General features: G+C 38.7%; 1 protein-coding gene and 2 pseudogenes across 1 annotated transcript in view; 1 reads left to right on the forward strand and 2 right to left on the reverse strand.

Moving 5' to 3' along the window:
* Positions 1–142: 142 nt before the first annotated feature.
* On the forward strand, positions 143–6,325 carry LOC127420212 (RIB43A-like with coiled-coils protein 1; annotated as a pseudogene).
* Positions 6,326–7,609: 1,284 nt separating this feature from the next.
* On the reverse strand, positions 7,610–9,577 carry LOC127420213 (uncharacterized; annotated as a pseudogene).
* Positions 9,578–13,872: 4,295 nt separating this feature from the next.
* The window catches only part of LOC127420133 (neural cell adhesion molecule L1-like), an 82,575-nt gene continuing 69,687 nt past the window's right edge, over positions 13,873–26,760 (reverse strand). The window contains exons 21-30 of the mRNA XM_051662164.1: positions 26,442–26,667; positions 26,102–26,217; positions 25,550–25,775; positions 25,337–25,459; positions 24,933–25,106; positions 24,550–24,663; positions 21,709–21,858; positions 20,927–21,058; positions 20,351–20,423; positions 13,873–17,862 (exon numbers count right to left, since the gene is read on the reverse strand). Coding sequence (XP_051518124.1) covers positions 17,607–17,862; positions 20,351–20,423; positions 20,927–21,058; positions 21,709–21,858; positions 24,550–24,663; positions 24,933–25,106; positions 25,337–25,459; positions 25,550–25,775; positions 26,102–26,217; positions 26,442–26,667 — 1,590 coding nt within the window. The 3' untranslated portion in view covers positions 13,873–17,606. The remainder of the gene's footprint in view (positions 17,863–20,350; positions 20,424–20,926; positions 21,059–21,708; positions 21,859–24,549; positions 24,664–24,932; positions 25,107–25,336; positions 25,460–25,549; positions 25,776–26,101; positions 26,218–26,441; positions 26,668–26,760) is intronic.

Consider the following 26,760-nt stretch of genomic DNA (forward strand, 5'->3'; position numbering starts at 1 on the left):
GTGCATGTGTCAGGGTTTTGTGAAGGGAAGAGGTGAGAGAGTGAGGATCCAAATGCAGAACTTTGTCAACAAAAGAAGATACAACGATGAAGGAAAAGTCAGGATCCTGAAGTTTGGGAAGCACGGCCACCTGTTTGCTTTCATGCAACAACTCCGGGATGTCTGTCGAAGATGGTTGCTGGCTGAGGGAACCCACGGCACCGTGAATATCGTTGAACTGGTGACGCTGGAGCAGTTCATCTCTCAACTCCCTCGGGGGATGACCGAGTGTGTCCAGTGTTACCACCCGGTGTCGCTGAAAGAGGCCGTCCAGCTGGCAAAAGACTACATGGTGGCATTTCCAGGAGGCAGCGAAACAGAGGCTCTTCACTCTCTTCTCTCTCTTTCTCTTCTACCTCTCAACCCCCCACCCCCACCCCATTTCCATCCTGTTCCCCACCAAAACCCTTCCCCTTGTCTGTGTCTCACCCTTCCCCTGTCTCCCTCCGCTCTCCCCCCCAGGTTGTCGAGACCGCCCCCATGGGCACAGCAGGGAAACCTGGGCGGATCTGTGTGAGATGCGGGAAGCCGGGCACTGCCAGTGAGGACGGTGGGGACGCTGATCTGGATCCCTGACGCTCCACAGGCCGCCTGATTGGGCAGGGATGTATTGGATACCGGTGAGTTTAAAAGGGGATACATATCAAGCTTTGGTGGATTCGGGTTGTACCCAAACCTCTATCCACCAACGCTTGGTGCAAGGCAGGGCATTGAATATGAATAAACGGGTGAGTGTGCAGTGTGTGCACGGGGATATTCACAGGTATCCGGTGGTTGCCACTGAGATACTATTTAGGGGGAAAAGCATGGAGTAAAGGCCACGTTTAATTCCTGCCTCAACCATCCACTGATTTTGGGAACGAATTGGCCTGATTTTAGGAATTTATTTAGGGAAATATGTGTGGATGAGTCCTGTAAAATGTTGTCTCTGTGTGATGTGCGAAGCTATGGTCTGCTCCGCCTCAAGATGAGGCAAGAGAGGGAATTCCTGTCCTCAGGGGGTTCCCTGAGGGGGATTTCCCTCTAGAGCAGTCAGTGAGGTGTTCCTCAAACACGCGTTTGACCAAGTGAGAGTCATCGATGGTCAACAGCTCGAGCCTGATGTTGCACTCACATACCCATATTAAAGATGGGTTGTATTGAGTGGCGCAGGACACTCAAGCAAAAGAAAATACAACCCAATTATTAGTACCGAAGAGCTGTCAGGAAACCCTCTTCCAGGCGGCTCACCATAATCCAATGGCTGGCCATTTAGGTCAGAAGAAAACGCTTAATCGGATAATGGCCCGTTTGTTTTTTGGCTGGGAGTTCACGGGGACATTCACAAGTGGTGTGCCGCGTACCATGTCTGTTGTTGAATCCACCGGCCACCCCAAAAACGTCATTGCGCCTTCTAACGCTAATAGAGGTCCCCTTCGAAAGAATTGGCAAGGACCTTGTTGGGCCATTAGAATGAACCACACAGGGGCATCGATTTGTATTAGTTCTGGTGGACTATTCAACATGATATCCGGAAGCAGTGCCCCTGCACAACATCTCAGCACATATTGTTGAGGCATTGTGAAAGTAATGAATACTGTTCTGGAATTTTCCTGATTTGTTGCATTTTCTCCATAGTATATAAAAAATTAAACATCAAAGTATATCAAAATAGATTTTATTCTTTTTTGATGTATTGTTTTCTAATTGTCTTGAAAATATTTTGAAAATTTGACACTATCTGGGCATTTTGTAGAACCATTTGTGATAGATATAAGTGCCTGGTCTCTAAACCTGAAAATGTAAGAGTGTTTGGGGAAATCCCCATGCATTTAAGGGTTAAGCACCAAACTACGCTGTCCTAAAATGTTAGAACTTACAATTTGTATAAATATAAATTAGCATAGATAATGTATGTCAGTGAACCAGTTACTATGGCAACGCCAAATAGCGCTTCAAACAAACAGGAGAGCTAACACACTGCCGCTCGTCTAAATTTATATTCACCAATATGGGTTTCTTTTTCACTCTCTCTGTTTAAACGATATTCCTATTCATAATCTATTTATTATTATTATTATTATTAATAATAATAATAATAATAATAAAAATAAAAATAAAAAAAACAAACAAAAAAAAAACTGCGGTTTTCTGGTTAGTTACCCAGAGCCTTAACCGCTGAACCACCACTGCCCCCATTAGACTGCCCACAGGTACAAAACTATTTCAGCATTGTAAAGAAAGTTGTATTTGTCTCTATGTCCAGCAGAAATGATCTATCCTATATTATTCAGATCTTTTGCGCTTGTCCCTTGACGAAATGGCAATGCAACAACAAAAAGAGGAGGAAGAGTTTCGAGGAAAAATGTCTCGGGTATTGATCCAGTTCAGAGCGATTCCTCAACGTGCAGAGGACAGTCGTGATGCAGTCATCAATCATGGCCAACAGGGGGCGCCAGATATCAATATTTCTGTCGCAGATTCTGCACCTGGGACCTGCCAGCATGCAAGTGTTTCAGGTAGGCATAAACTGTATATATAATTCAGGGCTACAGATAACGACTAACGAATGCATGATAAGGCTGCACAACATCTGTCAATATCCCATTGTTTCAATAGTTTTAAAATCGATTTAGTTATTTATTTGATTACTTTTAACTTTCATTTCTTGTTCTAAATTGATTTGTATATATCTCATATTTTCTTAAGCATTTTTATGTAAAGCACATTGAATTACCATTGTGTGTGAAATATATAAATAAATTTGCCTTGCCCCACCTAGATATGCAACTGGCAAATAACATGGCCATTATTATCAAAATCGATCAGTATTTTGTTACAATTGTACAATCATACATTTACGATTCTGAAAGGGAAAGTGTTTTATTTTTTATTTTTTAATAACCTTTTTAGCTTATAAATAGTCTTAACAAATTCATTTTTAAAGGTTCACATATCCCATAGTCTTTCAATTAATATCAAGTCATAAAACTGCATGTATAGTGATACGCCTATACAATAATTTAAAAGATGATATTTCAGATAGTTTTAGATTTAGTATAGCATGTCAAACTGCAGAACACTGATGTCACTGCTTGTAATTTCATGTCAGTTACACAGATACAGATATATTCTATGCATATACTGTATGTATGAACAATTAGGGCGAAGGAATTAATGAGAATGAAAGAGAGAGTTCAGATGAGAGATGAATGAGAGAAACCTAAGAACTCAAAAGGAGGAGAGAGAAACAAGAGATGGAACACAAAATTGGAGGTAAACACACAAAATATACTCATATCCCATGTTACTCTGTCTCAGGGCTGTGCTTTGTTACAGTATCCGCCCTTCAGTTTTGGTTGTATTTTCACTGTGATATGTAGCACAGAGTTGCAGAAAGGCAGTAGAGGTTCTGAGCATGTGTATCTTCTGATAATGTGTGTACTTGCAGAACTGTTAACCGACAGGGAAATGACCTAAGGGCAGTACAGCTGGATGCCCTGGAGGAAGAATGCAAAAGATCTGCCCACACTTCACTCATTCACTTTCACCAAGCTCAGGTAGAGAAAGAAAGAGAGAATGTGTAATCTTGCCATTAAGGCACCTTAATCTTGCTTTTTGAGATTAAAGGTCAAGGTAACCTCTGTCCTCCACTTGCAGGCAGAGGAGAGGATGGAACAGGAGAGACAAGAGAAGCTGAGGAGGGAGGAAGAGAAGCTAGCTGAGGTAAACTAAATGGTGACCTCTGACCTTCTGACAGAATGACCCGAAGCTGCAAAGAGAATGGCAGAATCTTCAGCAGGGGGTCCACGAGTCCTGACCGACCATTGGAAGGGCATGACCCCACAGCAGCTCAATGATATCCACACACATAGAGAGAGACAGTGCTTTGAAAAAGAGGTTCAGATCATACACTTACATACTCCACTTTAGCTCTCTGATCATACCAGTATAATGAACTCTTTGTCATTCTAACCAGAGATGGAGAGAGATGGAGAAGCAGAGAGAGCTGGCATGTGATTGCCATCTGATGGATCAGGAGAAGGATGAGAAAGGAGAGTTCAGCTCAGCAAATACAATTAACAAATGGCTAGAGAGCAGCAAGCACAGTAAGTGGCAGGTTCAAATTTTATTTTCATTAAAAATACATAGTAGTACTCAAGTAGAATTCAGACTGCTGACAAAATACTGCTCATTATTAAAAGTAGCTGTGCAGTGCAATATGTATAAGATTACAACACTAAAACTGAGTTATTTTAAATATAGTAATAATAGAGACATCTTTGCATGTCTGTAAATAATTATGTTGTCAGGCCCAGACAGAATCTGCCACATTATCTCCCCACATTTTCAGTGCTTATTTTGAATCTAAATCTGTGGAATATGTGGAATGGATTTAAACTATGATGGAGCAATGCTGCCACATATTATTATTATTTTTTAATTATTAATTGTGTCATAAAAACAACTTATTTTCTCATAATAACAAAATATTATGTCATAAAAATGAAATTTTCTCATAATAACAAGATATTATGTCATAAAAACTACATCTTTTCTCATGATAAGATATTTATCATAAAAACAACATCAACAAAAAATCCCATTAATTCTTTTTTTAGACATACACATTTCAATTTAATAACAAAATTCAATCAAATTAAACTGAGTAATCTTAAAAAAAAAAAGAAAAGAAAAAAGAAATCTTAAAAGTAGGCTCAAATATTTTTGAGTGTGTAAGTAAATTTAGATTCAGCAAATGCTTTGAAATATCGATGTACAAAATAGCTTTACTTTAACTGTTTTGAATGAAAAGGTTTTATTCATTGCACAAATTTTTTAAGTGGCAAATAAAATGTCAACCAAAAATCAATATTTTATTTTATTATTTTCATTGAAATGCCTCTGTAGTTTCATTTGTTTAAATGCCAGACAGTTATTGGATTGCATATATATATTTATATAATTGATGTTAGACAAGTGCATGAACGATGAACAATCTCTCATGAACACATTCAATATACTGTATATTTACCATCTGTTTGATAATTGGCTGATGAAACTCTTGTATTATTTTCTAATTGTCATTAAAATAGCTACATTTATGATTTTACACTATATAGCTTTTTTTAAGATCAGTTTGTTTTAGCCCAACATAGATTTATGTGTGAATGTTTGGAAAAACTCCCAAGGGTTACACTTGAAGTCTATTCAAATATTATTGTAATTTGATTAATTATATTAAATTCAATATAAAATAAATATTATACTCTCGTCCTTTTTGCGAACACTCCAAAACATCTTGGCCTTCAGTTTACACTAATACAGTTCAGAAAACATAGACCTTTTCCAGCTTAATTTTTTTTAAAATATTTTCCTCTGAAACCTTGCGATTCCGGAGAAAAATAAAAAAATCTATGCTGACTTTACAAAATGTTACAAAATAAAATAAATTTACATGTAGGATTAATTTACCACTGAGTAGCCTACACTGTACTGTAAGTACAGGTGGGCTGGGACATGAAAAGTGATACATAGCCTATAAGTTAATTGTCAGATGCTGAAAACCTCGCTAAAACGACATGACATAACTAACTTGTTATTACAAGAAACTATGTTGTTTTTACGATAAAACTGAGGGAAAAATAAGTATGTGGCAGCATTGCACCACTGTATTAAACAGCATGAAATGTTTCTAAGAGTACCTCAGACTTATTGGTAGCTGAAAGCGTCATCAAATTAACCAAGCTATTTAATAGCATTACATAGGACTTCTGTAGATCAACGGACATTTAAATTCTATGAAAATATTCTGTAGGAAATATGAGTTTTCTGCCGGCACAGATTCCGTGTGGGCCTGCTCTTTGCATATTATTTCACAGCTGTTTGCTGTCACATTCTTGGGTGTCTAGAAACAATAGGTTACATATTGTAACCCGGTTTTCTGAAACATCGAGTGGAGAGATCCACCTATGGGAAGGGCATCCATACCTGACCTCTGCAGAAGCATCCAATTGCACCAAGTCTGGCTAGAGAGGCAGAAGCGTGTGACCTATGCCAGGTAAGGCCCGCACCTTACCTGGGTGCGTATAAGTACCTGCACGTGCTGCTGTTCCTCAGTAAGTATATTCGCTTCTCATGCAGCAAGCGGGACAAGTTTGTGGATCTCTCCACTCGATGTTTCAGAGAACCAGGTTTACGAATAGTAACCTATTGTTCTCTTTCATCATCTCGTGTTCGAGATCCACCTATGGGAGATAGGGACAGCTCCTTGATTGCCCAATACACTCACAGTGAGGCCCTGTAAGCCAGGGGGTGGTCACTTCAGAGAGGCGGTGCTTGACACATCCCATAATCATGTGCCTGATAACCCTGGAGCACAAAAGTGAGAACTGTACACAGGCAGAAGCGTGAATAACATGTTAGTGATACAAACATGTAAATCAGCCTGGCAGCATACATACAGTAAAGATGGCACCTAGGCAGGAATAAAAATGACATGCTTGGTGACATGAGTGTGCAGAACCTGATGGCCCAAACACCTTTTCCCTTTCCTTTTATTTATTTATTTATTTTTTTAGAAAAAGAAAAAGATCTTACAGGGAAGAGGCTATGAAAAGCCCACCCCCAGGACAGAATGAGCTAGGTAGTAATGAACAAAAGTGTGGGGAGAAGCCCAGCTGGCAGCAGAACAGATGTCCTGCAATGAGACTCCCCTAAACAGAGCCCAAGAGGTGGCCATGCCCCTCGTGAAGTGAGCTCTGAGGCCTCATGGAGGCTGCACTCCCCTGGATTCATATACCAAAATTATAGCTTCCACAAGCCAATGTGAGAGGTGTTGCTTAGAAATGGGATTCCCTGTGTGAGGGGGGGCCCAAGAGATGAAGAGCTAATCGCTCTTCCGAAAAGTACTGGTCCTATCCATGTACACACGAAGGGCACGCACAGGACACAGAGCATTCAGCCTCTGATCCTCTGCAGAGGAGAAAGGAGGAGGGTGAAAAGCGTAAAGCTCCATTACCTCACAGGTGAATGCTGGGAAACATTTAGACATAAAGGCCAGGTTGGGCCTAAGAAAAACCTTATCCGCACTGAGAATTTAGTGCACGAAGAATGAACAGAGAGTGCATGAAAATCACTGACACGTTTAGCAGATGCCAAAGCCAGGAGCAAAGCTGTCTTAAAAGACAGCAATTTCAGGGAAATGCTTCCCAGAGGCTCAAAAGGCTGTTGAGATAGAGCCTCCAGCACCATGGGGAGGTCCCACTCAGGAACAGTTCTCCTAGAAACTGGGAGTGAATGGCAGGTGCCCTTCATAAATCTACAAATGAGGGGGTGCTGCCCCGCCGCTGTGCCGTCGAACCCAACATGGCAAGTGGAAATAGCTGCTAGGTAGACCTTTATAGTGGAAAAAGACTTTTTTATAGTGTAAAAAACACAAAATATCAGGTACTGAACACTGATATGATGTGGAACGGTGCCATCATACCACCCTTCGAACACTCGCCATTACAGTCATGTAGGGACTGTGTGGAGGGGGCCCTAGCATTCTGTATGGTGGCAACCACACGTGGGGGGAACCCCATCGTGCTCAAGTTTGCCCTCTCACAGGCCAAGCCCAGAGAGCCACCCTGTCCGGGTGAGGGTGGTAAATCTCCCTGTTCAATTGAGACAGTAGGTCTGTGTATAACGGGAGGGGCCACGGCTGGGCATGCGAAAGAGGAATTATCTCTGCCAGCCATGGTGCCTTGGGCCACCTGGGTGCTATTAAAATGAGGGACAGGCTCTGCTCTGCTCTCTCACCCTGACAATGGTGGGGGCTATCAAGCGCAGGGGAGGAAATGCGTAGAGCAGCACTTTGGGCCACGGATGGGCAAGTGTGTCCACACCGATGGGTGTGTCCTCATCCTTTAGCGAGAAGAACATAGGACAATGGGTGTTTTCGTGTGAGGCAAAGAGATCTACGGTTGCCTGACCGAATCTCTCCCACAGCATGCCCACTATCTGAGGGTGGAGGCACCAGTCTCCACAGAGTGGGTTCCCCCTCGACAGAAGGTCTGCACCCGTGTTCAGAATGCCTGGAACATGGGTCATGCGTAACGACAGGAAGAGCCGCCTGCTTCATACTAAAAGCCTGTGAGCTAGAGCGTGAAGCTTGGGAGAGTGCATGACTCCTTGGCGATTGATATGTGCCACCACTGTGGTGTTGTCACAGCAAACACGCACATAATGCCTCTGCCAGCGGGGCAGGAAATGATTCAGAGCTTTCCATTAAGTCATGAGCTCCAAATAATTTATGTGGGCTGAACGAAGTTCTCTCGGCCATGAACCGTTCACCATTCTGCCCTCCTGAGTGGCTCCCCACCCTGTTAAGGACACGTCTGTAGTTATCATTTTCGCAACATAACTGCCCCGAGGAGGGTCCCATGTGTGTAAAAATCTGCACTACTCCAGTGGCACAGGGCTGCTGCGCACGAGGGCGTCACTGTAACGGAGCGACAGAGATCATGTAATGGGATGAAATGGAGGGATGAAACCCACTTCATGAATGCCCTCATTGTCAGAAGGCCCAAAGGCAAAGATGAATAGCTGATGCCATAAGACCCTGCAATCTGAGACATGTGCGATATTGCACTTCCTCCCCTTCCTTGAATTGTGAAAGACAATTCATTAGAGAGAGAACCTGCTCTTGTGATAGATGCACATGCAGGTTGAATTCAGCTCCAGACCCAGGAATATAATACTCTGAACGGGTGTAAAAATTGCTCTTGTTCACATTCACTTTGAAGTCGAGCGATATGATGTGCGCGAGCACATGACGAGTGTCTTGCACCACTTTCTCTTTGGAATTGGCTTTGATCAGCCAATTGTCTATATATGTTAGGATCTTTAGACCCGTTATTCTCAGCAAGGCTAAGCCCGCCTCCGCACATAGACAGAACAATCTCGGACTCAGCGAGAGGCCGAAAGGAAGAACTGTGAATTCGTAACATATGCCCTGATAGGCAAAATGAAGAAATTTCCTGTGTGGGGAATAGATGTTTATATGGAAAAAAGCATCTTTCAGATCGACTGATGTGAACCAGTCATTCTGATAAATTGAGCGAGAAAGGGTGCCGTGCATTAAAATTCTGAAATTGTATTTCCTCAAATGTTTGTTCAACACTCTGAGATCCAGAATAGGACAGAGAGAGCCATCTTTCTTTGGAACTAGGAAATAATGGGAGCAAAGCCCCTGATGGCATAGATCCAGGGGTACCACCTGAATTGCCCCCTTCCTGAGGAGGGAGGAGATTTCTTCCTTCAGAACATGAGCAGCGCTTTCCTCTGTGTGAGAGGAGATAACGCCGCTGAAACGCGGGGGTTTCCTGGCAAACTGGAGTCTGTACCCCTGCATTATAGCTTGAAACACCCACTCGGGAGCCAACACAGCCTGCCAAGCTGTTATATGACTCACAAGTGTCCCCACATGAATCGAGGAAACGCTTATAACTGCGTTTGTACCCGGTTTGCTCATTTGTGATGCAATGGCGCCATCTAGTGGACAAGGGGGCGACATGTGGGGTTGCCAAGAGATGTTCTCTCTCGGTAACGAATTCATTTGATTCGTTTGAATTTTTGGATTTATTTGTGTTTTGGGAAACACTGGGGCCGATGCCTTTCTTGAATGAGTGAGAGTAATGTGATGGGGGTGGTGTGGTGACCCATGCCGAGAGCCACCATATCCTTAACTTCGAGGCCCGCGAGACCGTGTTTGAGGTCGAGCGGGTCTCCCCAACAATGCCTCATGTGCTTAGCACACACAGGGAGGACAGGGAGGAGTTGTTGCCTTGGGAGGGGATCCCAGGAGTTTCCCGTCGTACACATCCCTCTCTTGGTCAGTAGCATTTTGTAAGGCTGCCATTCGATATTGAGGCGAGCGGCCGCTCATTCACAAAATTCGATGAGGACAGATTTGGGTAAGGCTGCGGCGGTGCTAGCCTGGGGAGTCAGGGAAGACGGGATGGCCTCCTCATCCTCTGAACGCTCGACAAGGCCCACATCGTCCTCATCACCAGAACTGGCCGGTTCATCTAACCATTTTCTTGAAGAAATATAGAGAACAAACACTGTATGTAATGCTGTATGTATTCATATCCAGCTTTTTGTTCACATGGTTTAGGCACTGCTCTGTTAGATGAGGGTCAAAAAGGTCAAAGGGACAGTTCTGTATTTGACAAGCCTCCATATGCAAATGTGTACCTTGTCTGTACATTCTCCAGAAATATTTTTGCAGTAGTATGCATTAAAACTGTGTATTTAATAGGGCTGTGTCGATACAATCAAATATCGATATATCGTGATATTTTTCTCACAATATTGTATCGACAATTAGATCCATGCATCGTGATATATCCTGATATTTTCAGTGCAATCAGAGATGCTATAATGAGGCATGAAGGAGACAAACTGATCCTGCAGGAATCACGGTTTCTTTCACGAATATGCTAGACCTCTTTCATGCGTTTGGATCTAGGGTCAGGCAAAAATATTGATTTTCTACTTAATCTTCATTGTACAATCCCAATGTCGATTCTTAAAATGCACAGATCGCTCTTTCTTTCTATCTGCAATCCCCAACAATCAGATGTGTGTAAATACTTCCCATTTGCTACAAAAAATGTCTGTGATTAGCCACAGAATTTTTTAGATTTCACTTCCAAGATCTTTAACAGCGTGCTGAGAGTAAAAGTTTTGATTCTTTCTGTGTAATGTAATTCCAAAGACTAGATCCGAGCAAACCATTTGTTGTTTAACAAGATCTATTTTAATATCCTTTCTGTTCTCTACAGTCAGTTATTTATCAAAAACAACAAAACAAACATTTAATTCTAATCACACATAGCATGGATGTTGCAAAGAAGCCATTCGATCAAACAACTGTACTGTCAAAGTCCCTGCTACAAGTCTTAAAGAGACAGTACCATTTTAGCTTGTTCTACATGTCTAAGTAAATACTTGTAAATAGTACAAATTAGGCATGTAAACAACAAACATGTTACAATATACTGTATATATGCAATATAATATATGCAATTTCGTATTGCGTATTGTGTATTGTATACTGTACAGTGTATGTTATTATTTGTATATTGTTGAGTGTAATTATGTGTATATCAGATGTTTAAATTGTGCTGTTAATTTGATGCTATTGTAAATTGGTACATGTCTCATCACTGTCACGACTGCTATGTTGATCGGAACTGCACCCAAGAATTTCACACACCATTGCACTTGTGTATATGGCTGTGTGACAATAAAGTGATTTGATTTGATTTTTGATTTGATTTCAATACATCATTGTGGTGATGGGGGCGTAGTTATGTGTCTGTTTGCGGGAGAGAGGGAGTGGTATGGCTCCTCAAGCTGGTTGACATGATATCTAACAGCTGTTTCTTGTTACAGTGATACTAGGGAGAGACCTTAAAAGCAGCCAAAACACACCAATGCAGTGACTGGTGTGCCTTATTGTGTGTTTTATTATTATTGTGAAGCTGAAGTGTTTGAGAAGTTTATTAACAGTGTTTTGTTGCATTGAACTGTCTGAAATAAGAAAGCCCTGAGAAGGCTGCACTCAAATGGACCAAAAGCAGAAAATAAAAGCCTACCTGAAGCGCATCACTGCTCCCCGTCTCCTCCTTCCATACCAGAACCTTTAAACTGTGTTACAACCATATTTATTGATGTAATACATGAACTACATTTAAAAAGCTAAAATGTCACCAAAATGATGAAAAATGAATGATAAAATAAAATTTGTAAAATTGATATGTATGTAATTTAACAAGTTAGAAGGTCCCCTGTATAATGAATAACAGCATTAGCTGAAAGAGAATTTCTTTCATACTGTATGCAAGCAAAATGGACATTATAACTGAACTATTTAACTAATTTCAAATGAACAGAAATTAAAAGCGAAATCGAACCATGATATCGTGATGTATCGCAATATATCGAATCGTGACGTGTATCGCAATACGTATCATATCGTGAAGTGGCTGGTGATACCCAGCTTCAAGGCATTCAAGGACACAATTTATCTTGAGTATTAGACAGCTAAACACTTACCACTTTGATTTGAAGAGAGCATCTAGCAACTACCGTGACTTCTACGCAGCCAGTTCCTTGTAAATCTAGTGTTTAGATACGTGACGCTCGCCTCACGCTCCTGAGGGATTATGGGCATCATTTAACGTGTCCAGTGGATCGACAATTTCGCTGGAAATAGTAGCGTCAATACTGGGTATTTCATCCGACTATACATGTTTCACTGATATAATGTGAAATCGAACATACTACTCCACTGGTGTATACTGTTTTTGGCATACTATAACAGTGAAGTATGGATATTCGGATGCAGTAAAAGTGTTGTCGCTAGTTTTAGCGCGTTAGCCAACCTCAATCCTTATATGTTAAATGATGTACATATTCACACAGGGTGTGGTGTGGTGAGGGTAAAGTATTCAACTCAATTTGCAAGGTGCTGTCTTCACAGAAGTTTCGGTAGTTACTATATATTCACTTTAAATTAAAGTTGTTTGTTTTTAGCCTTTGTCTAATGCTTAAGAGAAAATGAGTGCTTAAATACTAGGGTGGGACTCCCACTATCTTCTCTTTTTCCTAAACCTTGATCACCAGAAATCTTACAGAAATAATGTTGGTCTACATTTCCAAACACTTTTTATGTTTTTCGTTCATAAATTTGACTTTTATAAACATAAAGAAAACTTATTGCTGCTGCTTCTGGCACACACAGCACATTTCTGATAAAAGCTTATTTCTTGCAGTGAATACTTATATGAAATGTCATGTTATGATGAATAGTCACACAAACTGACAACTGTTGCAGATGTAAATTATTCCACTTATTTTATTCAAGAATTATGTACTTACACTGGCTGATTTCTGATGCAGATACAAAAGCATAATCCATTTCTTATCTAGTTAATGTAGCCCACCCTCACTGACCACATCAGTGGTCACTGCTGTAGTATAGACAAACACCACAGGGGGATGTGGCCAGCCAATGACAGTCCCACAGCCTTACTCAGTGTTAAACATCTGGTCCACTGCCTGAACCTTGGATTTAGGATGGACCCCACCGAACCTCACCGAAATGACCTGCAGGTTGAAATGTGATGCACCTTATTAATCTCTGCCTGTATCACCTTTGTCTATTGATGGACTACACTCTTAAAATGGAATACATAGACTATCATTTAATTGCCAACAAAAGCCTTCATCAGCCAACTAACAAAGGACAATGCATCAATGTGAACTTCTGCAGTTAATCCAGGATAGACTTCAAAGACATTAATCATTAATCTTAAAGTTACAAATATATATATATATATATATATTTATTTTCTTTATTGTTTTTATTTTCTTTATTTTTTTAAACAATGGACATTAACACTTACTTATTTTACAAATTTAAAACCATGACTTGCACTGCACATAAATAACTAATACTGGCATTATATTCATGTTATTTAGCCAGAGGGGAACTGGCCCCCACAGTGAGCCTGGTTTCTCCCAAGGTTATTATTCTCCATTAACCAACATCTTATGGAGATTTGTGTTCCTTGCCACAGTCGCCTTCAGCTTGCTCACTGGGGTTCTAAATACAATTATTATTTAATTATTTAATTTCTATAAACAATTTACAATCATATTTAATCAAACTACACAATGATCACTCAAAGACTTTATAGATATTACAGTTTCATTTTTTTTTAATGCATGATTTTCTGTAAAGCTGCTTTGAAATTATGTGTGTTGTGAAAAGTGCTATAATAATACAAATGACATGACTTGACTTGGTCCTTCATTTATTGTCACATCATATGCAGTATAAATAACAGAACATACAGGAGGAGTAAGAGACTGTTAGGACAAGCTATTTATTTATGCTTTAAGCCTACAGTAGATGAAGCCAGTTTAAGATGCGTTTTAATGGATTATGAGCTTGAATGCATACATTTGACAAATAACAACAGAAATCGCAATGTTTGTTCACTAATCAAGCCCTAAAGTCAACATGGAATGCCATTTACAATCCATTTTACTTCCATAATGTTACATTTTCAAGTGAAATGGGATATTCAATGTGGAAAAAATGTATGGCAGAACTTGATTTTATCCATCAGGGTTGACTGGATCATGAAAATGTGGTTGGAGGGGAGGGGTTAAAAAATAAGATGCCTTGGTGACATCAGCCAAAAAGGAAAGTTGTTTCAGAGGCCAAGCAAATTATAAAATTTTGATGAAAGATCTATTTTTTCAAACAGTTTTTTTCTTTAAAACAACATGCACCGATGAATCCTTCACAATAAGATTAAGAATGTGTATTTAGAAAGTGAAAAGGTTTTTTTCTTTTTATTTCATGTTGACTTTAAGTGGCGCCCCCAATTCTCTTGCACTAGTTGAGGGCAGTAAAGTGGATATCTGAGAGTCAATTCATCTTCAAGCTCAATACACAGTCAAGACTCTGACAAAATACACAAGTCTAGCAGCAGTTCAGTTGAATATTGAGTTGAAAATAATTTGCATCACTACTGCCTCCCGTAAGAAAATAGATCTCTAAGGGACTTTTGTCCTGAGTGTGTCTGTACAGCTTTTGTGAAGGAAGCTAACACAGATCGGAATAATAACAGAGCAGTCTGGCCCCCACAGCTGTCCCAAAGGACTGGGAATAACTGCAAAGACAGTGGTCTCAAAGATCTGAGTCAGCACATATTGCTCCCTGGGAGTGTATGTGTGCAAATACGATGATTGCATCCTTTCTTTTGCCCTGCCACTGCAATGATAGATTTGAATCAGATACACACAATACTGCCATTATTCAGCACTTGGGAAACTATAAGCACAATCTTGTTTTGTCAGTAACTTCAATTAGATGAAAGCAGTTATGGTGCTTTTTTTTTTCTTTTTTTTTAATCCAATCTGTTTATACAATTGTATTAATATTTTATTTTTTTATCGGAACCTGCAACATTTAGATATCAAAGGACTTTTTTTCTTTGTTTTGGAAACTATGCACTACTTATCTACCACAGTCCTATCACAACTAACAAGTTACTCTAAAGTTAAAATTTTGTACAAAACTGAAACAAGTAAACGGTTACAAAACCTAACAAGACAGTTTCAAATGTCAAAACAAACAATCTTTTGGGTTATATTTACATTCATCTGGGAATAAAACGGTTAGTTTACCCACAAAATATACATTCTGTTATCATTTACTCACCCACATGCCATACCAGATGTGTATGACTTTCTTTGTTCTGCAGAACACAAACGAAGATTTTTAGAAGAATATTTTAGAAGAGTATCTTTAGGTCCATACAATGAAAGTGAGTGGTAACCAGACCTTTCAAGCTCCAAAAATCACATAAAGGCAGGATAAAAGTAATCTATAAGACTCCAGTGGTTAAATCTATATCTTCAGAAGCGATATGATAGGTGTGTCCTTTTTTTTTTTTTTTTTTTTTACTATAAATCTCCACTTTCACATTTATAGATATTTATAGATAGAGATTTATAGTAAAAAAGGATAAAAAATAATGATCTGTTTCTCACCTAAAGTGATTGCATCGCTTCAGAAGACATATTAAACCACTGGAGTGGTATGGATTATTTTTATGCTGCCTTTATGTGCTTTTTGGAGCTTTAAAGGTCTGACCACCCTTTACTTGCATTGAAAGGATCTACAGAGCTGAAATATTCAAATCTTAATTTGTGTTCAAATCTACATTTGTGATCAGCAGAAGAAAGAAAGTCATACACATCTGGGATGGCAAGAGGGTGAACTGATAAGATCAGAGAATTTCCATTTTTGGATGAAATATCCCTTTAAGAGATTTCCCCCCCGTGCCACTTCTCTTGAGAAATACCAGATGTGCCATAGCTTCTTTCAGTGCTAATTTCTGCTATGTTTGTTTATCAAACTAGTAATCAAAGACACCAAAATGCAAAATGCAAAAAAAAAAAAAAAAAAAAGGAAAAGAATGCTATTTGGTATACTGGTATGGAATCATATTTCCCATCCAAACAAAGCATACATTCTCTGTGTAATAAGACACAAGCTAGAACATACATTAATTAAACTGTATATATCTCTGAGTGTGAGATGTACTCTCTCACAACCCTATCTAACTCAAGACTACCTCACAACTTAATACGCACCTTACATGTGTATTCTTATGGCTTTACACCAACAGGACTGCAAGAGAGTATCTGTCAATACAGATGAATACACTGCACAAAAAGCAATAAAAAAAACACATACAAAAATGTCATGGTGGAAAATGCTTAAAAAGGCATAGTTCACCCAAAAATGAAAATTCTGTCATCATTTACTCATCCTCATGACGTTCCAAACCCGTATGTCTTTCTTTCTTCCGTGGAACACAAAAGGAAGAATGTTAGCCTTAGTCACCATTCACTTTCATTGCATTTTTTATCAATACAATAAAAGTCAATAGTGACTGAGGCTGGAAGAAAGACAAATCTAACAGGTTTGGAACAACATTAGGGTGAGTAAATTATGAAATATTTTTTTTTTTTTGGGTGAATTATCCCTTCAAGATGGTGGTGACATTTCTGATGGAGTATGTTTATGTAGGCAGGCACAGGAACCAATGGAGTTGAGAGAAGAGAGATTATAATACTGTATTTGGCTAAATTGATAGAAGTTATATATGTACAGCTTGCTATAAACGATCTTATGTCGTAGAATCATTGCATCTCATATATTTACAGTATGGAAGTGTGTAATTTTAGGTCATGGGCATGTGGATAAGTATCTTCAACTGAATCATAAAAATATTACAATAAATTATGCAAAGATGACATAAAACACAACATGAAACTTATTCATAAGTAAAAAAATAAATGAAAAATGAATAAAAAATGGCACAGACAAGTCTTTAAACATAATTATACTTTCTTTAAACAAAAATGCTAGAAAAGCACAAAACCCAATTACTTGATTAAATTTTGCAATCAATATCCAGCTTGTGCTGTTGATATGCTTGCACAATGCATTTAGTTATGATTTTAAGGCCCTCAGTCTCTCGCTCTACCTGTTCTCCTTCCATAACACTTGTTATCGTCATACAGGTGAATCTAACTCCATATTTGCTTCGGCATCCACCATAAGAGCTTGGCATCATCTTTATTTAGCAATGGATTATCAAAGAAGTCTTTTCTGAAAGTTACATGGGAGTTTCTTGTCTTGTCATGTGTGTATAACTGTAAACGACTATACTTTATATCGTAAAATGAGAGATAATATCTGTAAACAATGAGCATGGCAGTCCATATATGTTTTATGTCAAATGTTTCCTTCTGGATGTGTAAAAAGTATTGGCTTGGTCTGGTTATGTCTGAAGTAAGCCCCAGCAGTGCTTCTGCTATGTTTTCTTGGCATCTGTTTGGTTTGTAGGTCTCAATATTATGGGCTGTTGATTGTTTGGTCAGTCATGATGGGTTGCAACAAGTGGGCACATGTGTGAATCCACGTTGGGTCTCAGGTGTGCCCGGCTCTAATCAAGGAGGGCAGCAGAGTTGGGCAGGCCATGCTGGGAGATGGTTGTGGCAGGATTTAATGGGGAGCTTTCTTCAGTCTCAGGGTCAGGAGCATCTCGGACTCCGCTGCTCTGACTGGCCAGTGACTCATCCATGATCACTTCAGTCTGCACGCTGTTGCTGTTGGGGTAATCGTCCAGTGCATCGTCGGTACAAAGCTTACTGTCTTCACACAGAGACGGCTGACTTGCCGTCCGCTTTTCCTCATTTTCACTTCTCATCAACATCAAGCGAGAAAGAAAGAGAAATACGGATACATTTACAAACAAACACCAAAGTAGAGGAGACCAGAAGCAATTGTAATGGGGCAATTGTAGTGCATTCAATTTTCAATAAAAAATAAGTAATGAAAATTATTCAGCACATACTCAGTAAAGTCTTTTAAAAGATACTTTTCTTCTGCTGACGAAAGTTTTGATGCCTTTGAATTTAAACTTACAGAATGTCCATTGTATTGCTAGTTAAAAATCTAGTTGAAGACTCTTCTTGAATTATCAGCTGATTAATAAATTATTTTAAAGTAGGTCCCACTTAGATTTTAGCTTTAAATACATATTTTTCTTGACAATTAAAGGAATTAGTGCCATGTCAAGTAGAAAACAGAAATATTTCTAAATAACACAGATGCTATCACTTAGCTTCTCATAAAATGGAATAAAAAGACTATAAATTACTGCCAATTAAAGCCTTTAACAGCCAAACAGCAAAGGACACTGCATCTTGTTGCATCCCAGGTTTCAATTTGGAATGGTCTTCAAGACACTTAATCATAATCTTACAGTTCAATCATATCCTTAACTTTAAATGTTGCTTACCAAAAATCTACTCTGTTTACTCAATAAATACATGACTTTTATTAAACACAGCTAACTAATATTTTATTATGTTCATACTGTATAGCCAGAGGCAAACTGGCTCCCTCAGCTGAGTCTGGTTTCTCACAAGTTTTTTTGTTTTTTTTCCCACTAACTAATAACTTATGGAGTGTTTGTTCCTTGCCACAGTCGCCTTTGGAGACTGATGACTAGGGGCCTAAAAACAAAAACATTAAGGCATGTCTGTACATAAATTTTCTCAATCTAACTGTTCAATGGGGACATTTAAGACATTAGAGACACTACAGTATGAATTTCGGTAAAACTGCTTTGAAACAATGTGTATTGTGAAAAGCCCTATATACTGTATATGCTCCTAATTAAGGTGTTAAGGGAGGTTCATACAGACTGTGTTCTTGCTTTAAATAAAGCTAGATGCAGCGCAAAGAATGGAACAGAATGCAGTGTCTCAAGGCGCATTTTTTAAAGTCTTTTAAATTGAAGTGACATCTTAAGAACGCAGCTTCTGCACAAGACGCTGAAAAAACAGTGAGATTCAGCGTAATGTTTAAAGACGTTTGTTTAGTGCAAAACTGCATTTGATGTGAATGGACCTTTACAACATGAACAAAAAGAAGCAAGAAGTACAAAATGGCAAATTAATAACTGACCCCATAGCAAGGGTAATTGAACACACACACACAAAAAAAGGATTTTTGGAGGTTTATTTAATTAAAATGAACTAAAGCAACATAATTCTAGAACATTTTGCCACAACTTGATTACATTGCGTTCTATCCAAGAATTCTTTTTTTTTATTTTTTTATTTAACGTTTACTTAATCTATTTGAGTTTGGACTACATGAATACTTTTTGTAGCATTGATGAAACTGGGCAGGGAATTTCCATTTTCCAGCATGCTTTGCATGGGACTGGATGGGGCGAACAAATGTTGAAATTAAGTGTTATTTTATGCACTTTTGAGCAAGATAGGAATAGGAGGAGTTTGTTGATGTGCAATGTTCTGTTATATTGTTATTTAAAAAGAGCATCTGTATGCTGGAATTTTGGGGATTACCATTGTGGTGAAGATTGGAGCTTGTGCTTAGGTTGAGAATTAACTTTCACTTTCAAGTGATGTTTGATTTGAGTGCTGCTTAGCTCTGTAAGCAGTTGCTATCAAATTGATAGTGCAACAGTTTCACTGTCCTTATATTTGTTTCACTGGCATATACTAATGATTAATAAAAAAAAAAAAGTTGGACCAACATAAGAAAATTTAGTTTGACGAACCTTATCAAGTTGAGTTAAAACTACTATAGTACATTGATTTGACCTAATCCAACTAAATTATGATGGTTTAATGAAACTGACTTAATTTTAATAAAATAAATTACTTTTAAAAACATTTTCAAATTCAGTTAAGTAAGGGTAATGACTTCATTTCCAAAATCTTGTATTAAATGTGTTATTATAATCAAGTCTTTCTAATTAAAAATCTTTTAAATGTTTCTTATATCAAAAGATGGCAGGCAGATGTGTAGTAGTCAGTGAGATATGAAAACATAAAAACATTTTCCCTGGTCTCCCCTACTGAATAATGCCAGGGGCATAGCAATGATTATCACTCCCATTACCATATTAAGGCATTTCTATTCCCAACACCCCACTCCCCACTTTTTGGGACATACTACTAGGAAAATACTAAGAAAGACATGCATGCAAAAGAACACATAGCCACTTCAAAGCATACCTCTCCAGTGATCTGCAAATCATTGGGAAGAGCATTTAGGAAAGAAAGGAAGAACATAAGAAACAGGGAAAGAAAACAGAGTAGGAATTTGTGCTAAGTGCCATAAGGTGCATAACCCTCTTTAAAAACGCACCTGTACTCTCCAAAAGCCTCGCTATTCATTGGTCGTGCTTCAGAATCTATCTGGCCTTCTTCTTTGTCTTTAACTGCAAAAGAGGAATGAAATAGAGGGATGTGCTGTGGTACTAAAAACATCAATACCTGCCATTTTCATGCATTTGATGAAGTTTCTTACTGTGAGTTTACTAATTGCTGACTAAATGCACTGAGGGAGGTAAAGTACATTGAAAGATAAAACTACTGTACACTATGTGGGCAAAAGTTTGTGGACACCGAAACACCACATTCATATGCACTTGCTGAGCATTTAACCTATAAACAATAATAGGGAGTTGGTCTTCCCTAATGGTTTCTACTCCACTAAATGTGCAGGGATTTGCTCCCATTCTGATATGAGCATGAGTTAGGTCAGGCAATGATGTTGGATGATGGGGCCTGTCTAACAGTCAGCATTCCAATTCATACCAAAGGTCTGAGATTCATCTTCACTAAATAAAGCAGCCTAGAAAAACCCAACAATTAGAAGGGGGTGTCCACATGTTTTTGGCCATGTAATGTATGTGTATATTCTGCTGCAAGTTTATTTTACCTGAGTATTTTCCACCTTTGTTCCGTTTTACAAAACAGAGAATGAGCAGTAACAGCAGCAACAGCACTAGGGCGCTGATGAGTCCAATGAACCAGCCCTCTGTGACAAAAGCAGCCTGTACATCCTTGACTCCTTATAAAATGAGGCAAAATAGATGCTGAATGAATTACCTGATAATAAAATACCTAATGTTACAAGAAAACATCCTCTACTGTCCATTTTATGGTCCCTCCTAATATACAAGCTTAAAGAACCCCATGAAATCACTTGACGAGTGCAGTTTTCTTTCCAGTGTTGATCTATTTCCAATTGAAACAGGAAGCTTGGGCGGGACATATCAAAGGGTTTGTCTTTTTTATTTTTTAAATAGCCAATAGGCTTAAGTTACATAAGCCATGCATCTCGATTCGTTACTTGCTTGTCGGTTGCACGAGGAGGGACATCCTCATTCTAGAGTGCATTTGATTGGACAGAAATCAGTGCATTGCAAGATGAGTTATCAGTACTTTTGGTCCATTTTCCAGGATCAGAAAGACTGTTGCATTTTACATGTATACAGTATATAAGTAAAAAAAAAAAAAAAAATTAGTACACTAACATATACAGTAGATGACATCAGTGCAAACACAAATGGGCTAAAAACCACAAAATGTTGATTTCATGGGGCCTTTACAAAGAATCTTCAAGTTGTCTTACTAAAAGCTCTTCTGTGGTCTGTAAGGAACTAGGATATCAGTACAATTTTTTACAAAGAGCATTTAGAGAAGCTGGTTTGTGATTACTTGCTCCTGCTGTCTGGATCTTAGTTTCCCAGAAAGTTTTGTTGCTGAAGTCAAAGTGCAGCTGATAATATGATCCTGGCTGGAGCCCCTGCAGTGTATAGAATGACTGAGAGGTGTTGACTCTTTCAGAACGCTTCCATTTGCCCCTTCCTGGATACAACATAAATACGACAGCTTAATCAAATCTTTATTCTCTCTCTGTTACAAAAAAATAAAAAATCCATTAGGCCCAGAAAAAGGCCCTTAATACAAAATTAATAGAGATTTTCATGTTAAACAAGTAGGTCTAAGAGGGCATATTTCAGCTACTATACCTAATATGAATAAATAAACTATGACTAATTTAAGAATTTGCATATAAACTGTGATTCAGATAAATATTAAAGGTAGTGTATAATTTCTGTGGCACTTAAGGCACCAAATGGAATTGCAAAAATAATGATTATTTCCATAAAGGGTGTCCCAGACACTGCCCCCATCTTCCATTATTCATTCAAACAGGCAGTCCCACCCCCAACTCATGACATTGGTTGATCCAAAAGTTGATATTTTGGACTGCTCATTGCTCACACAAACAACCTACGAATGGCTTAATTATTGATGTCTCTGCATATTGAAATGGGGTAGGAGAAAGCATTTTATCATAGAAAAATTAACACACTTCGCTTTTAAGAATGGACCAACAACACAGAGGCAATCTACAAGAAGGGCCAGAGTAAAGTGTTGCTGCATTGGGATTAAAGCAGGGAATGCTAACAAGCTGAACAAACTCACAGGAAGGCAGGTTCTTTTACTCAGTTAGGTCTAGACCCTCTGGAGGTGGTGGCTAAGAATAAAATTATGTTCAAAAAATTGACAAAATATCCCAGTCCTTCCATGACATGCTTGTTGGAGCATGTTCAGCAGTAGGATGATCTGACCTTGAGGCAGCAGAAAATGCTACTAAAGTTCATTTGTGCCTACTGCAATAAGACTATACATATCATCACCTTTGTGCATGTGCAGAGGTGTTATTTTCCGCTACCTACCTACCAATCTACATACCCAGCTACATACCCACCCACCTACATATCCACCTACCTACCCACCCACCTACCTACCTAACTAACTAGTTAGTTAATACACCCTAGCAACTGCATATATAATTAACACACTAACTAACCAACTAACTATCTAACTAACTATTTGGTTAGCAAACACTAGCAGCTGCATAGATAAACTAACCAACCAACCAAGCAACCAACCAACTTGTTAGTACAGCCTAGCAACTGCATAACTATCTATCTATTTATTAGTACCCAAGAAAATGCTTAACTAACTAACTAACCAACTATTTAGTAGTACCCCAGCAAATGCTGTACTATCTAACTAACCAACTAACTATTTAGTTAGTATACCCTAGTAATTGCATAGATAAAATAACTAATCAACCAACCAAGCAAACAACCAACTTGTTAGTACACCCTAGCAACTGCATAACTAACTATCTATTTATTAGTACCCTTGCAAATGCTTAACTAACTAACTAACTAACTAACTAACTATTTAGTAGTACCCCAGCAAATGCTTTACTATCTAACTAACCAACTAACTATTTAGTTAGTACACCCTAGTAATTGCATAGATAAAATAACTAATCAACCAACCAGCCAAGCAAACAACCAACTTGTTAGTAGACCCTAGCAACTGCATAACTAACTAACTAACTAACTAACTAACTAACTATTTAGTAGTACCCTGGTAAATGCTTAACTATCCAACTAACTAACCAATAACTATTTAGTTAGTACACCCTAGCAAATGCATAGATAAATTAACTAATTAACCAAGCAACCAACCAACTTGTTAGTACACACTAGCAACTGTATAACTAACTATTTAGTAGTACCTTAGCAAATGCTTAACTAACTAACTAATTAACCAAGCAACCAACCAACTTGTTAGTACACCCTAGAAACTGCATAACTAACTAACTATTTAGTAGTAACTTAGCAAGTGCTTAACTAACGAAATAACTAACTAACTATTTAGTTAGTACACCCTAGCAAATGCATAGATAAACTAACTAATTAACCAAGAAACCAACCAACTTGTTAGTACACCCCAGCAACTGCATAACTAACTAACTATTTAGTAGTACCTTAGCAAATGCTTAACTAACTAACTAACTATTTAGTAGTACCCTAGCAAATGCTTAACTAACTAACTAACTAACTAACTAACTATTTAGTAGCACCCTGGTAAATGCTTAACTAACCAACTAACTAACCAATAACTATTTAGTTAGTACACCCTAGCAAATGCATAGATAAACTAACTAATTAACCAAGCAACCAACCAACTTGTTAGTACACCCTAGCAACTGTATAACTAACTAACTATTTAGTAGTACCTTAGCAATGCTTAACTAACTAACTAATTAACCAAGCAACCAACCAACTTTTTAGTACACCCTAGCAACTGCATAACTAACCAACTATTTAGTAGTACCTTAGCAAATGCTTAACTAACTAACTTACTAACGAACTATTTAGTAGTACCCTAGCAAATGCTTAACTAACCAACTAACTAACTAACTAACTATTTAGTTAGTACACCCTAGCAACTGCATAGATAAACGAATGAACCAACCAACCAACCAAATTGTTAGTACACCCTAGCAATTGCATAACTAACTAACTAACTAACTATTTAGTAGTTCCATAGCAAATTCTTAACTAACTAACTTTTTAAACAACTAACTAACCAAAAAACTAGTTAGCTAGTATACCCTAGCAATTGCTTAACTAGCTAGCTAGTATTCAGTCATTTTCAATCACATTCTGTCAATACACCACTTACCATCTTTTCTCAGATAATGAATAAAGAAACCCACGCTTCTTTGTCTCTCTTTGGGCACCCAAGTCAGGTTGACTGATGTCTCTCCAACCGATAAGCTAATGTTGGAGGGAGGACCTATTCACACACAGACACATAGAGAGACAAAACAAGTCAGTCTCAGGGTCCCTTAAATCTGCACCATTGTTTCATTATTAAACACATCAATTTCATGTAAGCGTGGAACAAAATCTGTCTAATTTAACTGGACAAACCATGATCAATTGCTTTAACATGTTTTGGGTATAAAAACATATCAAATATCATCTTATATCTTTAAAACCAATATGCAGCTATATAAAACTTTATGTCCAGATAGATAATACAGTGATCAGTAACTGTTGGACCTCCATCCAGTGTGGTGGCTCCCTCTCTGATGACTGGCAGGCCTTCTCCAGCAGCAGTGCGACCCCGCAGGTAGAAGCGGTAATGACTGTGAGGGTCAAGCTTTTTTAAAGTGAAGTGAGATGCACTGTGGCCATTAATCATTTCCACCTGCATTGGACTGTTTTCATTATCAACTGCAGAGAAATAGACAACCAAAAAAATGCCTTTTCCTTAAAATGTCATCCTTATAATGTCTATAAATTATATGAGATTTTCAAGTAGCACAAACAGTATAAGACGAGTTACAAGCTGAAGTTTAATAATTTTTAATACATGTGTTCAAATCCCTAACCCTTAGTATGAGCAACAGTTATAGTGATACTTGCCTCCTGATGAGAATGAATCATTGGATTTGTTGACATACCTTGTTGATAATGTAACGCGTATCCAATCAGGACTCCATTTGGCTGAGTGGGTGGAGTCCAGTGCAGTGTCAATTCTGTCTCTGAAGGGCTATCCAGCATCAGAGATGAAGGAGGACCAGGCACTGAAACAACAGAAGACTGTATCTGAAGACATGCTTATTCATCGGGCTGCCCTTTGCTTAATTTATTTTTTCTTTCTCTTTCTGTCTTACCTCCCTCCGGTGTGTGGAATGTGAGGGGTTCAGACTGTGGTCCATCTCCTTTATTGTTGAAAACACTGACAGCCAGTGCGTAATGGGAGTAAGGCTGCAGGTCTCCCAGAACTTTCCTCTCTTCTGAACTGCCAGTCATCACAACCGAGATATTGGTTGGCTTCCCCTCCCTGACACGCTCCCGTCTGAGGTGTCTGCTTTCAGGGCCGTAGTGCATCAGATGAATCTGTAGGTGATTGAAGAAAGATTCAAACTCTCATTTTCAGCTTGAAAATCAAACTTTATCTGAGGAAGGAGATTTGGGTGACCATTTTGTGCCATCTTGCTGTTATTTTAGCGTCTTGTACAGGAGCGCTGCGTTTTTTAGATTTTGTGTCAGTTTAAAAAGAACATCAACTTTTAAAAGCGCGACTCAAGACATCTGGGTTCTGTTATATTTGATGTGCTGTGTCTAGCTTTTTTTAGCACATAAACACATTCGGCCTGAACCACTCCTAATAGTGCATTCAAGGTTAGAGGTGTACATGTACTACATCAGGCACAGCCTGTTACCTTGTAACCCTGCAGACGACCCCTCACTGTCTCTCTATTCACGGCCGCCCACGTCACTTTAATGGCAGTGCTGTTAATCAGAGCCACTCCAACATCCAGAGGAGCATCAAGAGGGTCTGTCAGAGAGAAAGACCACCTGTACTATTTGTTTCAGGATTTACATAAAACTAGAATCAATGACCATGTTTTCCTGATTAAGGATCATATTCTGGTTAAGCTTTTTTCTTAAAAAAAAAAGCACATAAATGCACATAAAACCAGTCAGTTTAAATGTTTGTGGGAAAAAAATCTGAATGATATTCTTATACAGGTAAACGTGGTCAATGTTACAATAACTCACAGTCCTCTCCGGAGTATCCAATGGTGGATTTGGGATCTGGTCCATCTCCAATCTCATTGACAGCTTGCACTTTAATGTCAAAGGCAGTGAAGTTGCCCACATCTGTGACGATGAAGGGTGAAGAGGTTGTGTAGTTGGTGTGCCAGGATGGACCACTGCCCAAAACCTTTCTCCACATCACTTTATAGCGAAAATCAGGGCCGTTAAAACTACGCCTGGCCATCTCCTGCAAGAACAAAGATTCATAAGCTAAAATACATTTTTCAAACTTTAGACCATAGAGTAACAAAAGCAAACAATGGAGCTGTCTGTGCACTTG

The sequence above is a fragment of the Myxocyprinus asiaticus genome, chromosome 29, assembly GCF_019703515.2.
Source record: "Myxocyprinus asiaticus isolate MX2 ecotype Aquarium Trade chromosome 29, UBuf_Myxa_2, whole genome shotgun sequence".
NCBI classification, from domain to species: domain Eukaryota; kingdom Metazoa; phylum Chordata; class Actinopteri; order Cypriniformes; family Catostomidae; genus Myxocyprinus; species Myxocyprinus asiaticus.